This window comes from Equus asinus, chromosome 8, assembly GCF_041296235.1.
Source record: "Equus asinus isolate D_3611 breed Donkey chromosome 8, EquAss-T2T_v2, whole genome shotgun sequence".
Taxonomy (NCBI): Eukaryota; Metazoa; Chordata; class Mammalia; order Perissodactyla; family Equidae; genus Equus; species Equus asinus.
The window spans coordinates 82,738,160-82,751,482 of record NC_091797.1 but is presented as its reverse complement, the minus strand read 5'-3'; the positions used below and the strand labels follow the sequence as shown (position 1 = coordinate 82,751,482).

At 50.7% G+C, this 13,323-nt stretch overlaps 1 protein-coding gene across 4 annotated transcripts in view; it reads left to right on the top strand.

The window, feature by feature from the left end:
* Nucleotides 1-13,323, top strand: part of NOS1 (nitric oxide synthase 1) — a 172,870-nt gene that overhangs the window by 93,911 nt on the left and 65,636 nt on the right. For all 4 annotated transcript variants that reach the window (XM_070516150.1, XM_014854713.3, XM_070516147.1 and 1 more), the window contains exon 3: nucleotides 9,801-9,927. In XM_070516150.1, the coding sequence (XP_070372251.1) occupies nucleotides 9,801-9,927 (127 nt within the window). The remainder of the gene's footprint in view (nucleotides 1-9,800; nucleotides 9,928-13,323) is intronic.

The following is a 13,323-nucleotide window of genomic DNA, read 5'->3' as shown; positions in this document are numbered from 1 at the left end:
TGAGTAATATTTAATAATAGAGGGTGCCCGCCTGGCTCAGTGACTCACCGTGCCGGACTCAAAGCCCCCCATTTTTAATAAATATTTTTAAACTATTTTACCCTTTACTAACCAGGTGCTAATTCAGAGATCATATAACCTACCCACGCTTTACACTTTTTAACCAATATAATGCCCTAACTGTAAGATAAAAGTGACGGAGCATAAAAGTAATTTATGATACCAGAACCTATCAGTGAATATATCAGTGCTCAGGCCAGACTCCACCAAAATGGTCAGACGTTTGTCCCTAGACACAGAATTGCTGTAGACACGACAGCATCAAATGCGGATTGCCACAGGTGTATGGTTTTGGCAACTCAAATGCCACCAGCAGTGTCGCCTTGGTGACGTGCTTTTCCAAAATGGTGAACGACTCCCAATAAAACGATGTCCTGTCTTTCTTTGATTTACCCAACAGTTGCATGCGTGGAAAAGTCAGTCTGCCTGAAAGCCCTATCTATACATAAGCCCACATTGGGACCGTGGCTCAGGAATTTAAGCCTGTTTTTTATCTGTGTGGATGTCCAAAGGTCGTGAGGCAGCCAGGACCTTTCTTCTTTATGTGGGTTTGTCGCTGGCGTAGCAGGGTATCCACCACCCCTGAGGCCACCTCCCTCCCACTGTCATGCCAGGAGCCTTCTCACCATCATCGTTAACAACCCAACGTGCACTCACAAATTGCCACACTGCCTCCTAGCGGCTGAAATAAGTGCCTCATTGAGAATCAGCATCCCAAGTCAGGAAATGGAAGCCTGGAGACAGAGGATTCTTTGGGGTCACTCTCGGAGTTGGCAGGCCTGGGAGGGTGCAAGCCCCTTGGAACACGAGGCTGCCTGGAAATGACTCATCTTCCCAGGGGCCACTCCATCCGGGCTGCATTTTGGGGTGGGGGTCAGAACTGGCATCCTGGATGCTGGATGGACAGGTGACCATGAGGCCAGCTGCCCTCCAGGCCGGGAGCCCCACATCCAGGTCACACCCACCTTCTGGGGCCCGAGCCGAGGCTGCAGCCATCGCTGGTCCTCAGTAATGCCCCCCACTCTCCCATTCTCTTGGCCGCATGTGCTTCCTTCCATCGTCCTCTCCTCGTGGACACAGACTTACTCTCTGGCTCTGTCTTGCCCCTTTCTCTCCTGAGGCATCCCTGGTCCTGTTGTCCGGGGATTCTCGCCCTGAGGTGGGGGAGAAGTGATGTTTATTCTAGACACAGACTCATCCCTTCCTCCCGGGGGGCGGTGGCCCTGGCAGGTGGTGGCAGCATGAGGATGCGTAAGGAAGAGAAATCCAGGAACTTCCTGGGCCTGCTGCATTTGGGAGCGGTCCCTTTAAACGGCTGCATGTCAGAAGATATCCAGGTTGCTCAGCTTGCTGCCCTGAAGGAGGGTTTTAAAGAGGCCAAGGTCCCTGGTCCAAGCATCCATCTGGACCAGCCGGCCCACCTCGCCCTGCGCTCTGATAACTTCTCCACTGCAGGGCACTCGGTTTCTTAGATTACCTTCAGCACAGTCACCTCCTCAGAGCTTGCATGAATTCGGCTCTCTAAGTAGAATGTGTGGTTTCAGCCCCCTTATAGATGAGGGAACTGAAGCTCAGAGAGGTGAAGCAACTTGCCCAGGGTCACACAGCACTGGCCACAGGGTGCTGGTCCTGGTTCTACCTAGAAATCTCACTAGGAGTGTCTAAAATTAAAGAGAAACCAGATAAGAGAATGTGGCTGGAGAAACAGAAGTCAATTTTGACCCTAAAGAATCAGCTTAGTTGGGGGGAAGAGGCCTTCTGTGACAAGCCCAAGTTTTAAAATCATTCTGCTGGGTAACCTCTACTGAGTACTCCAGGTGGGCCTGGCCCCAGGCTAAGGTCTTTACATCAAGTACTTCATCTGCTCCTCATAGCACTCCATTTTCCTGAGAAAGAAACTAAGGCTCAGAGAGGAGTGGTCACTTGTCTCAGGTCACACAGCTAGCAAGTGACAAAGCCAGGACTTGACCGCAGGCCTGTGCTCTTGACCTCTCCTGACTTTGTAGATTGCACTTTTGGCCACTCGCCATCCAGTTTCTGAAGACTTCAGAATATTTTCTCAGTCTGAAAGGGAAACTGAGGCCCCAAGGTGCTGTCTATGAAAGACAGCCCCCCTGGAGAACCGACTCAGCGCGGCCAATGACAGCGTGGCTTCCAGGACTGTCTGTGGTGGCCGATCTCCCCCTGGCCGTGCTTGGCACGCCTCAGAGCCTTGAACGACTCTGCTGGGAGTTTCCCACCAAGGAATTGACTCACTGACAGTGCTGTCATAGCAGATCTCACTGCAGCTCTGCCCTCTCACCTCAACCGTCGGGACGTGTGTGGCTCCCCGGCCGTCCTTTCCTGGGTGGAGCAGAGAGGTCCTATTTGTAGTCGTGACTCTCCCATCACACCCTCTTTCCATCTGTGTCCCTGCCATCTTGTCAAGTGGCACCCAGCCCCTCCTTCTGGGAAGAGCTATGGAATAAACCCACCCACCCCAAATGGCGCGTAACCAGGCTGTTTCTCACCATCTTTCATTCAACAAATATTTATTGAGCATCTCTTCCACCCCAGATATCGTCCTCAGAACTGGGGATCTGTTGATGAAGCTCTGCCGTTTGGAGTCAGATCATAGACTAGAAATGAATAATAAACAACTGGACATATGCAATTGTTTTAGATTGTGTTGCGTTCTAGGAAGGAAATAAAACAGTGATTTGAAGGAACACAGCCTGGGTTTGCGTAGATTGAAGGGTCAAAGAAGGCCTCTCTGAAGAGGCGACATTTACACTGAGGCCAGAAGCTGCGAACCATGTGCCATCTAGGGAAGGGCATTCCTGACAGAGGGCACAGCAGGAGCAAAGGCCCTGAGGTTGGGGCATTCAAGGAACTGAAAGGAGGCCTTGGGGCTTGAGTACGAGTAGGCGAGTGTGGCAGGCCATGAGAACAGACAGAGGGGCAGGGACCACCAGCCCTCCTGCCACCATGCCATCCTGTCCCTGTCCCCACCCACTCACTGTATCAATTTCCCATGGCTGCTGTAACAAAAGCCCACAAACGTGGTGGCTTAAGTGACACACATTTATTCTCTTATAGTTCTGGAGGTCTTAAGTCTGGAGTGGGTCTCACGGTGCTAAAATCAGGTCAAAGTGTCCACAGGCCTGCGTTCCTTCGGGAGGCTCTACAGCAGAATCCGTTTCCTTGCCTGCTTCACCTTCTGGAACTGAATTCCTTGCCTTCCTTGGCTTGTGTCCCCTCCTCGATCTTAAAGCCAGCAGTGTGTGTCTTGCTTCAGTCATCAGTGCCCTTCCTCTTCTGTAGTCGAATCTCCATCAGCTTCCTTCTTATAAGGACACTTTGATGGTATTTAGGCCCATCCAGATAATCCAGAATAATCTCCCCATTTTCAAGACCCTTGACTGAATCGCACCTGCGAAGCCCCTTCTTCCATGGGGACGTATGTGGGCTCCAGGGACTTGGACCTGGTCTCTTTGGGGCCATTATTCAGCCTCGCACACTCATCCGGCAAGCCCCATTGAGCAGTGCTGTGGCCAGGCCCTGCCGCTGACCCATAGCTGTCCCCGTTGCCGTCACCATGAGGTCTCTCTGGACTGGGTTTAGTGACCCTTTGCCTACGTCTTTTAGGAAAACCCCTTCCCCTCTCTGGGCCTTAGTCTCTCCATCTGTAAAAATGGTATGTGGACCAGAGGAGCCCCAAGATTCCTTCCAGAACTACCATTCAGGTTCCTCCCGAGGTCAGTGGTGGTCACTGCTCATTGCAGGCGAGCAGCTGACCAGCTCACCCCCTGTCGAGCCGCACCCAGAAGGTTTACCGCTCCAGGCGCCCTCTCCATCACTCCAGGAGGAGGAGCTCCAACATCCCTTTAGGTCAGAGGTCACAAACTGGAGGTTGAAGGTCACACCCCATTCTCCCATGACTTTTATTTGGCCTGCAGAGTTTTCTGGAAAAGTGAATTTGTGGCAAAATAGAGAAATCAAGAGATTTCACATTAAAACTGGTTTCCAGCCTCTCAGAAAAAAATAAAATATATTAGAAGAGCTGTTAGCACAAAGTCCACATCCTGGTCAGACAACCAGCCCCGGGACCTGGACAGGGGCTGTCCTGGGCTCTCCAGTTCCCCAGCATCCAAATTCAGCCTGATCGGCCCAGCCCGGACCCTGTAGACGCGAGTTTGAGGATTCTGCCAAGCTTGTGTGACATGAGGAATGAGAACCATGGTTGTTCCTGAGCCCAGAGGCCCTCTATCGAGATCTCCTTTTCTCTATCGAGATCTCCCCTACACCAGGATGATGAAATCTAGGAGAAAAGCTTTGCAGAGACCCCAGAGCCAGCTTCCATAGCCCCCAAGTCTTCCTGCTTTAACTCCGCTCCCAGCATCCACGGCCAGGTGGAGGCAGAAACCAAAGGCTGTTGGCGCGGGGAGGGCGAGAAGGGGAGTGTGCTGAGAGACGCAGGCAGGCTTCCTGCCAGGACCAGCTGCTCCTCAGCAGCCTCGTCGCCTGGTTGAGCAGGCAGGCCCCGTCTGCAGGCCTGGCCCACCTGCTTCCCGTCCTGGGTCCTCGGGGTTGGTTAGTGGTCAGCACTGGGCCGACTAACACCATGCAAACTTCCTATGGAGTCGGGCCCAGGACCCCGTCCCCGCTTTGTGACAGGTCAGGGGTCCCTGGCTCCCACCAAGCCTCAGTTGAAAGGATCTGGCAAAGGTTCTCAGAAGGTTTCGAGATGCTAGACCGACTCTTGGCTTGAGTACGATCATCCAGCTAGCGAAGTGGAAGAAAAAGGGCTTTAGCTGAGTCCTTGCCAGAGGCGTAGAAAACGCTCACCAGGTGCGTGCTGGTCTTATAGGAGGAAAGCGGAGGGGAGCAGGAGAGCTGGGGGGCGGTGACGTTTCTAGCCAGGAGGGAGTCGTGCTCTTCACTGCTAGAGTCGGGCAGAGCTCTTCCAGGGAGGTGGGGCTTCAGGGGTGTCCATGCCCCCTGTGGGGTGCTTTTGCCAATGCAGATTCCAGGGTTCCCACATACACCCCCTTCTTCAGACTCGCCAGGGGGCGGGCTCTGGCAGTTTTCCAACCCCCTTGGTTGATTCTGATGAAGTTTGAGAACCACCAAATGTGACCACATGATGGCTCTGGAGACACTGGTCCACCCAGACTGCCAAGGTCATGGGAGGATGGCCTTTCCAGAGGGATGAGAATGCCTGAGAGGAGGTGGGAGCCACTGAGTGAGGCCTGGGAATAAGGGCCTAGCAAATAAATGCTGGCGAGCCCTTGGGTGGGTGTAGAGCAAGGATGGGAGGCAGTAGGAAGCTTGAGATTGGCGTCCTCAGCTGCATCTAAGCCAGTGCTTCTCAATAGGGAAGAGTACATGTTGCTTCCTCCCCAAAGGGACACTGGGTGATGTCTGGAGACGTTTTTGGTTGTCACAACTGTCAAGGGCACTGGGGCAGTTACTGGCATCTCATGGGTACAGACCAGGGAGGCTGCTAAACATCCTACAATGCACAGCACAGCCCCCCACAGCAAAGAATTATCTGGCCCAAAATATCAGTAGTTCCAGATTGAGAAACCCTGATCTAAACTGAGACCACTCTGGGCAGCTGGGCGGGACCAGGAACCCTGAGCACTGACAAAGGAGAGCCACTGTCCAGGCTTCTGAGACGTCAAGACAGGCCCATCCGCCTCCATCTAGGGGCTCCCAGTATATTTATTTAAGGGAGGAAATGATGCATCAGAGTTACCAAAATTGCATTTAACAGATAAATACATTCAGCAGCTCTACTGCCTTTGGAGGGAATACCCAATATCTAAATTTGAGGTTTTTTACAAGCATAAGGTCCCATCAAGCCACTCCCCCACCCCTAAAAGCCCTGTTCTCGGTGATTCTCAGCTAGGAGAACAGCAAGAAGGAGACAATTGACTCAAGCTTTCCCCACTGCTCGCTGGCAGTGTGACCTTCGACAAATGACCTAATCTCTCTGAGCTTCAGTTTCCTTAGTTGTCAATGAAGATAAACATAGCTCTTGTTTAGTTAGTGCCGACTGTGTGCTAGGCATTTTACGTGCATGACCTTATTTAACCCCCAGGAGAGGTGGGCTGTGAAGTGGGCCTTGAAGGGTGAGTAGGAGTCAGCTCTCGGCAGAGGGAAGATGAAAGGGCATCCTGGGAGGGCAAGTGTACATGTCAGAGTGGACACAGTGTGCTCCCCGGGAACAGTGGAGAGTGGAGGTCAAGGCTGAGAATGGTGAGAGGTGGGAATCTAGAAGGGAAGCAGAGAATTCTCAAATTCCTGGGCTCTGTGAACAAGACATGACAGCTCAGAAAGGGTCTGAGTACAGACATCCCTGCCTGGGACCCCCTCACCCCAGGGAAGACACCCCTCTCTCAGCTGGAAGCCATGTGTCCCTTGATTTCCCAGTCCTCAGAGACATTAAGGCTTCCAGCTGCTCTGTCCAATACTGTCGCCACTGGCCACATACGGCTACTTAAATTTAATTGCAGTTAAATACAATTAAACATTCGGTCCCTCACCGACAGTAGCCAAGTGCAAGCACTCCGTTGCCACAGTGCCTAGTGGCTGGAATGCTGGACAGCACAGATGTAGAATGTCTCCGTCGTGCCGGAAGGTTCTCCCAGAGCACGCTGGCTTAGAGAAATCTTGGCTGTTTCCTACAGAACCAGCATCTCCCTTTCTGTTTCTGTCCGATCAGCCCATAAGCAAATGAATAGTACGAGCGACAGCAGGTGCCACGTGGTAGTGCGGTAAGCTTTAGATCATTTAACCATTGCAGCAACTCCCTGCACTGGGTATTATTTTTAACCCTATTCTAGAGATGAATAAACTAAGAATTGGAAAGCTTAAGTGTCCAAAATATCCAAAGTTGCACAGCTTGTAACCAGCAAAGTCAAAAGTTGAACCCGATTCCACCCTATCCACCGTCCAGTGCCACACTGCCCACAAGAACCCGTCCAGCAGCTGGCTTCCCGGGTGAGCAAATTCTAGCAATGAGCCAGATATTTCCCTCAGACCTCGGTTATCGCTGCCAGACGCAGGGTGGGGAATCTACCTAAATCTCCTGGTTTTGCTCCTGGATAAATAAAAGCAAAATAGCTCAACCCGGATGTTCCCCATGGTCCCATATTAAAAATATTCTTCCCCTGCTCATGACACAGGACTCTTAAATAAGTTCGTGTTGACAAAACACTTCAAATGCATTATTTAAACAAAGGCGTTAAAGGCTTAAAAACAAAAACAAGGATGACAGTGACAGCAGCGCTGCCTGCAGATTCACACAGGATGAGCCGCGTGAGCCGTTTCAGAATTGCCTGGGTAATTGTACCCTGGCTATTTTGTAAACTGGCCTCATTCAGTAAAAGATGTTGGATAACTTGCTCCTTAGCCTCTGGCTTAACGTGAATAGGTTTTCCTGTCACTGTTTAAAAAAAGGAAGGATCTGGGCCCAGCAGCCGTCAGACCCAGTTTCGAATTCCAGCTCTGCTGCGCGCTTACTGCACAGCCCCGGGAAACTTACGTAACTTCTCTGGGCTCAGTTTTTGCGTCTGTAAAATAGGACTATGCATGTCCATTGAGGTTAAATGAAATAACTTCTGTGCAAGTGCCTGGTACATTACAGATGCTCGAACAATATCCACCTCTTCCCTCCTCTGCCGAATCCCCATTTGTGGCCACGTGAGATCCTAGAATCAGGAGTTTCGGAGCTGAGAGGGAGCTGAGTGACATTTAGAGCAGCCCTCTTGACAGACAATTCGTCTGTTTATCACCACGTAGGTAAACCATTGACTTGGAAAATATCTGTAATCAAGAACGACTCCCAGTGTGTTTCGGTGACATTTTAAAGAGGGTAAAACAGAATGTTCCGTCTGACAATTGCTGACCTCTCCAAGCAGAAGAGCGGAAGTGGCTTAGACGTGGGCCGCCGGGACTTTGTGAAATACAGCAAAGAGAGGGGTCTGGCAGCCCCCAAGTGAGCAGCCAGAGGGGCCGCTCGGGACTATGCACTCCCCTGGGCTCTGGCTTCTAATTCATCCCAAATGACCATCAGCACCGGATCAGGGGTTGGTGGAAATTATGGAGCCAAGACAGGGCGTCCTCAAAGCTGAGAACATAGAACAAAGGGCTAGACGAGGGCCAGCCTTGACACCTGGGACCAAAACCGAGATGAGCCACAGAGCAGCCACATTGCCCAAGGCTGGAGAACAGACAGATGCCGTAGTCAGAGTAAAAGTGGATGCGAGGATTACAAAGAGGCAGGTTGTCAGGAAGCAGAGGGTAGAGCTCAGAGGGTGGAGGAACCGAGGTGAGGCGGGGCTGGCAGGGAGATGTGGATTTTAATGCGAAGTCAGTCCCATCTCAGCCGTGACTTCTGTCCGTCGCAGAGGGTGGCCAGTGTGTGGAACCTGGCTGAGACAGCCTCCTCCGAACCTATTAGAGGTCACAAGCGGGCAGCCAGGAAAGCTTCACGGTTAAGAAGGCAGCCTCTAGAATCAGAAATAAGCTTGGTTTTGAATCCCAACTCCACCATCACTAGCAGTGTCGCTTAGGCTGGTGACTTAACCTCTCTGAGCTTCTGTTTCTTCATCTGGTGGAGATTGTGAGGATGATGATGGTGATAATAGAGGAGGGGGGGCGATGCTGGTAATGATGGTGCTGGTAATCAAGATTATGATGGGATGAAGGTGATGAGGAGGATGAGGTTGATTACGGCAATGGTGATGGTGATAATGAGGATGATACTAACACTGGCGATGATGGTCGTGTGTCTGTGGTGGTGATGGCTATGCTGATAAGGAGGAGATGTTGGATGATGATGATTATGATAGTGATGGTGATGATTTTAAGAATGATGGCAGTGGTGATGGTAATGGTGGTGATGGTGACGGTAGCGACAATGATGCTGGTGGTGGCAGCAATGGTGGTGGCGATGATAATGATAATGCTGATGATAAATGATGACAGTAACGAGAGCCTCCACTTCAGAATGGGTGAAGAGTAGGCTGCAATACTGTGACCTTGGGCAACTTAGCTTCTGTCTCACTCACTCCATCTGTAGAATGGTGATTAATATTCATACCTACCTCATAGGGTTGTCACAAGGATTAAATTAACTAAAACTTACATAAAGTGCTTGACGTATAGTAAGTGCTGAATAAACGATAGCTGTCACTATTAATAGTAGCAGTATTTTTCTTGCTCTGTTCCCCTTATTTGCAGACTCATTCCTGTTTATCCTGGCCAGTATCCTCAGTCTTATTATCAGTGTCTCAGCGATGGAATGACTTACCACCCTGGCCCCCAGGACTGGTTTCCTTCCCCACCCCTCCCGCCTCCTACATTTTCCACCATTAAATCTTGTGGGCATTAAGTTGTCCTGGGGTTCTGCTAGGAGATGGGCCTCCTGTGTTTCTAGATCTATGAAATGGGGGAGGGGAGCAAAATGCACATCACAGCCCTTCTGAGATGATGTTCACAAAGACGGGTGTGTGTCAGCCATCGGTGCCGACTTGATGAGCTCATGTTCACGCCTGACAACAGGGCTGCTTCCACCCGTCTCTGGTGACCCTACGCAGCGTCAGGCTGGGCGCCCAAGGCACGCTGGCTCCACGTACGGTGCTGTGGGTGAACCGTGGAGGTTCTGTGCTGACTCAGGACTTCCAGACCAGGGCCACCAGCCGGTCCTTCCGACATCACACCTTCCTCACCTCCCCTGCCTTGCTTTGCAGAGACCTGGATGGCAAGTCACACAAACCACTGCCCCTCGGCGTGGAGAACGACCGAGTCTTCAACGACCTGTGGGGGAAGGGCAACGTGCCCGTCGTCCTCAACAACCCGTATTCAGAGAAGGAGCAGGTAAGCGGGTGGTGCCAACCTGGCACCCATGCTCCACGGCTCCCTGAACCCTCTCGGGTGTGAAGATGCGGTGAGGGGAGCCAAACCCCAAAACATGCTGGACTGGAATCCGCCACCATGGCTGGAGCCCTCGGGGGGCTGGGGCCAGGAGTGCTTATCCTGGAATATGGATTTTGGCTTTTGCTTTGTTTTGTTTTCTTTGTGAGCTTGCCATTTTTCAAATTTTAATTGTTTCTACCATGAAAGGCATTCACATGGTTCCAAATTTAAAGGATATAAAAGATGCATGGTGAAAAGCTTTTCTCTCTCCCCTAAACCCAGACACACAGTTTCCCTCCACAGAGGTAAGCAATATTCATCATTTTTGTGGGCCTTTTAGTAACATTTTATGCATAGACAGACACAAACATTATTTTGATATATTTTTTACACAAATGAGAGCACATTATACATATCATTTTGTACCTTGCTTTTTTACTTATCAACGTATCTTGGTGATTAGTCCCAATTAGTAGATAAAGAGAGTCCTGGTTCTTTTTCACAGCTGCATAGCATTCCCTTGTTTGGTTCTGCCATAATTTGTTGAGCCACACCTCCATGATGGACATTTAGATCATTGCCAATATTTTGCTATGACATGGCTGTGATGAGTGACATTGTATAACTACCTCATTTGGCATATGGGCAGGCTTATCAATAGAATAAATTCCTAGAAGTGGAATTATTGGGTCAGAGGTCATGTATGTTGTGATTTGGGCAGAAATTGCCAAATTGCTCACCATAGAGGTTGTACCCGTCCTACCAGCCAAGCAGAAGAGTGTTTCTGCACAGCCTCACCAACTTGCTGTGTTATCAAACTTTTTAGTCTTTGCCAATTTGCTGAGATGTGTTTTGACGGCTGAGTCAACATGGTTTCCTGAGAGTCGGGATTTGGCTAGAGATCAGTGGCACTTTTTTCTCACCTGCCCAGGCGGCTGTGGGACCAAGCCAGAGCATCCCTAGTGAAGCATGTGGATTTCCCGCCCCGCCTCTGCATTGCAGTGGGTCCTGATGGACCGACCAGCAGGAGGTCAGAATGGGGAGATGGCCCAGGTCGCCTCCTTCCTTCCCTCCACCTGCCCCAAGCCCTGGATGGCACAGGCGGGGTTGCCATCATCACCTTCCATCCCCATCCCAACTGAGTGATGGCTTGGAGCCTCTCTACATAGCTTCACGGGGAGGATGGGCCATTCCAGTCTCTCAGTGGGGATGCCTTTCTCAGCTGCTGTGGCTGGCCAGGAAGATAAGGACCTGAGGGATTCTGCAGTAGTCAGATTCATGCTCCTGCTGGCCCATTACTCTCCCTCTTGCAGTGGCATCTGGGAGTGTCTGGAGGATGAGCACAATGTAGGTTTCTATGATGCTGTCCTCAAAAATCATGGCCACGCTGTGAGCGTGAGAGGACTATTATCCATTAATGATTAAAGGAACAATGTTAGAATTTTTCTTTATATTTTCTTTCTTAATTGAAAATAAAACGGTGTTGCCATCATTCAAACCCTCCCAAGACAAAGAACAGAAAGAGGCAGCCTCAGGCCAGATACAGGCTGTAGACATGATTTGTTAGGTTTGCACTGTATTGTCCTAAGAGACAATTGATGTTTACACTTGGAATTTATTGCCGATGTTTCAAAATTTTATTTAAATATCATATTTACAGCTTCTCTTAAAAATGTGGGTGATCTGACCGCATTGAGCTTATGTTCTTATGGGGCAATAATCCGCCTGGACTGAGTAGCAGCTGCCCCCTCTAGACACAGCATGGGCTCTGCAGTTTGCCACAATCCCCACCACTCCCTGTTGTCTCCCTCTCATTAAGGCCAGTGTCTGTTGTCATTTGTTATAACGTTAGTGCTGTTGATTCTCTTATAATAGGATGAAAGTTAGATCTTTTGTATCCATATCTTTATGATAAGGGATAAGAAGAGACAGAACAAGAGGTTCATATGTTTCCGGAAAGAGGAGAAAGATTTGTTTTATGAAAATGAAGAATAGTCTTTTGTGTTTAATAGGCAACCTCATGTTCTATCTTGAAATTACTCCCTCACACACGCACTTTACTAATTTCCCTTACCTGCCTGTCCCCTCTCGGTATCAGAGTTTGTAATTGGTGGTCCCCAGCAGCCTCTGAGATCTGGGTTATAGGGAAGCAGCTGAGGAAGCCTAGACCCCACTAAAAAGACCCTTAAAGTCATTGCTTAAATCTGAGCAATGGCAGAATTATGGCCATTTCCTCTCCTGCCGTCCACCTCGGTTAGACAGTGACAGCCTGAGAAACGTGACCTTGAACTTCAAGCCTGAGGAGTCTGGGTGGGTGTCGGGAACAGGGCAGGCATGAGTAGTAGGACCACGGGCCTTCTTTGCAGGGCATCGTGATGAAGTGACCACGTCTCAGTCCGGGCAGGCTGCTGTGACAGAACATTGTGGACTGGGGGGCTTATAAACAACACAAGTTTATTACTCACTGTTCTGAGGTTAGAAGTCCGAAATCAAGGCGCCGGCAGGTTTGGTCTGGTGAGGGCCCGCTTCTTGGTTCATGGGAGGCATCTTCTCTCCTTGTCCTCACGTGGCAGAAGGGGTGAGGGAGCTCTCTGGGGTCTCTTCGTATAAGGGCACTAATCCTATTCATGAGGGCTCTGCTCTCAGGACCCGGTCACCTCCCCAATGCCCCTCCCCCAAGACCATCACATTGGGGGTTAGGTTTCAACATATGAATTTTGGGGACACACATTCAGTCTCTAGCAATCAGGGAGTGGCGCTGGGCACTTGCCCCAGGGCCCCCTCTAACACGGCAATTCCATGGCCTTAGAATTCCGTGTCCCTGGGGAGACTGAGTCTTCCTGAGGTCACCTGCCAAATGTCTTTAGACTTGGGAGCTCCTGGCAGCACAGCATGGAGACCAGCAGCGCCTGGGGATTACGTCCCTCCTTTGTCATCGTCAAACCCTCAGTGTGCTCCATGACCCAAGAACAGGTTCGGAACCACTGGCCCGCGAGATCCTCCTGGCTCTGCTGTCTGAGACTCAGTTTTCCAGATGCCTCTCAGATGCAGAGCTGCCAGGAGGCGGAACCGCAGGGCCTCAGTTGTCGCAGAGATGGCCCTCTTACCTCCTGCTGGATGTCTCCAGACCACAGGGCTCAGAAATGTTCCAGGCTGAGCAAATTGATAGAAAATGCAGTGTTCTTCTTTCTGGCCCGAAGACCGGCTCCTAGGCCCAGCTTCTCCTCTGCTGCTGGAAGGCACTTTACCTGGAGCTCCTGGAATTGCTTCCCTCCTCCCACTTGTAACCCACGTTGGCTGCTTTTTCAGGCATCTGTTGGGGGTCAGCATTGTTACTAACACAAAGAGAGACCCAGC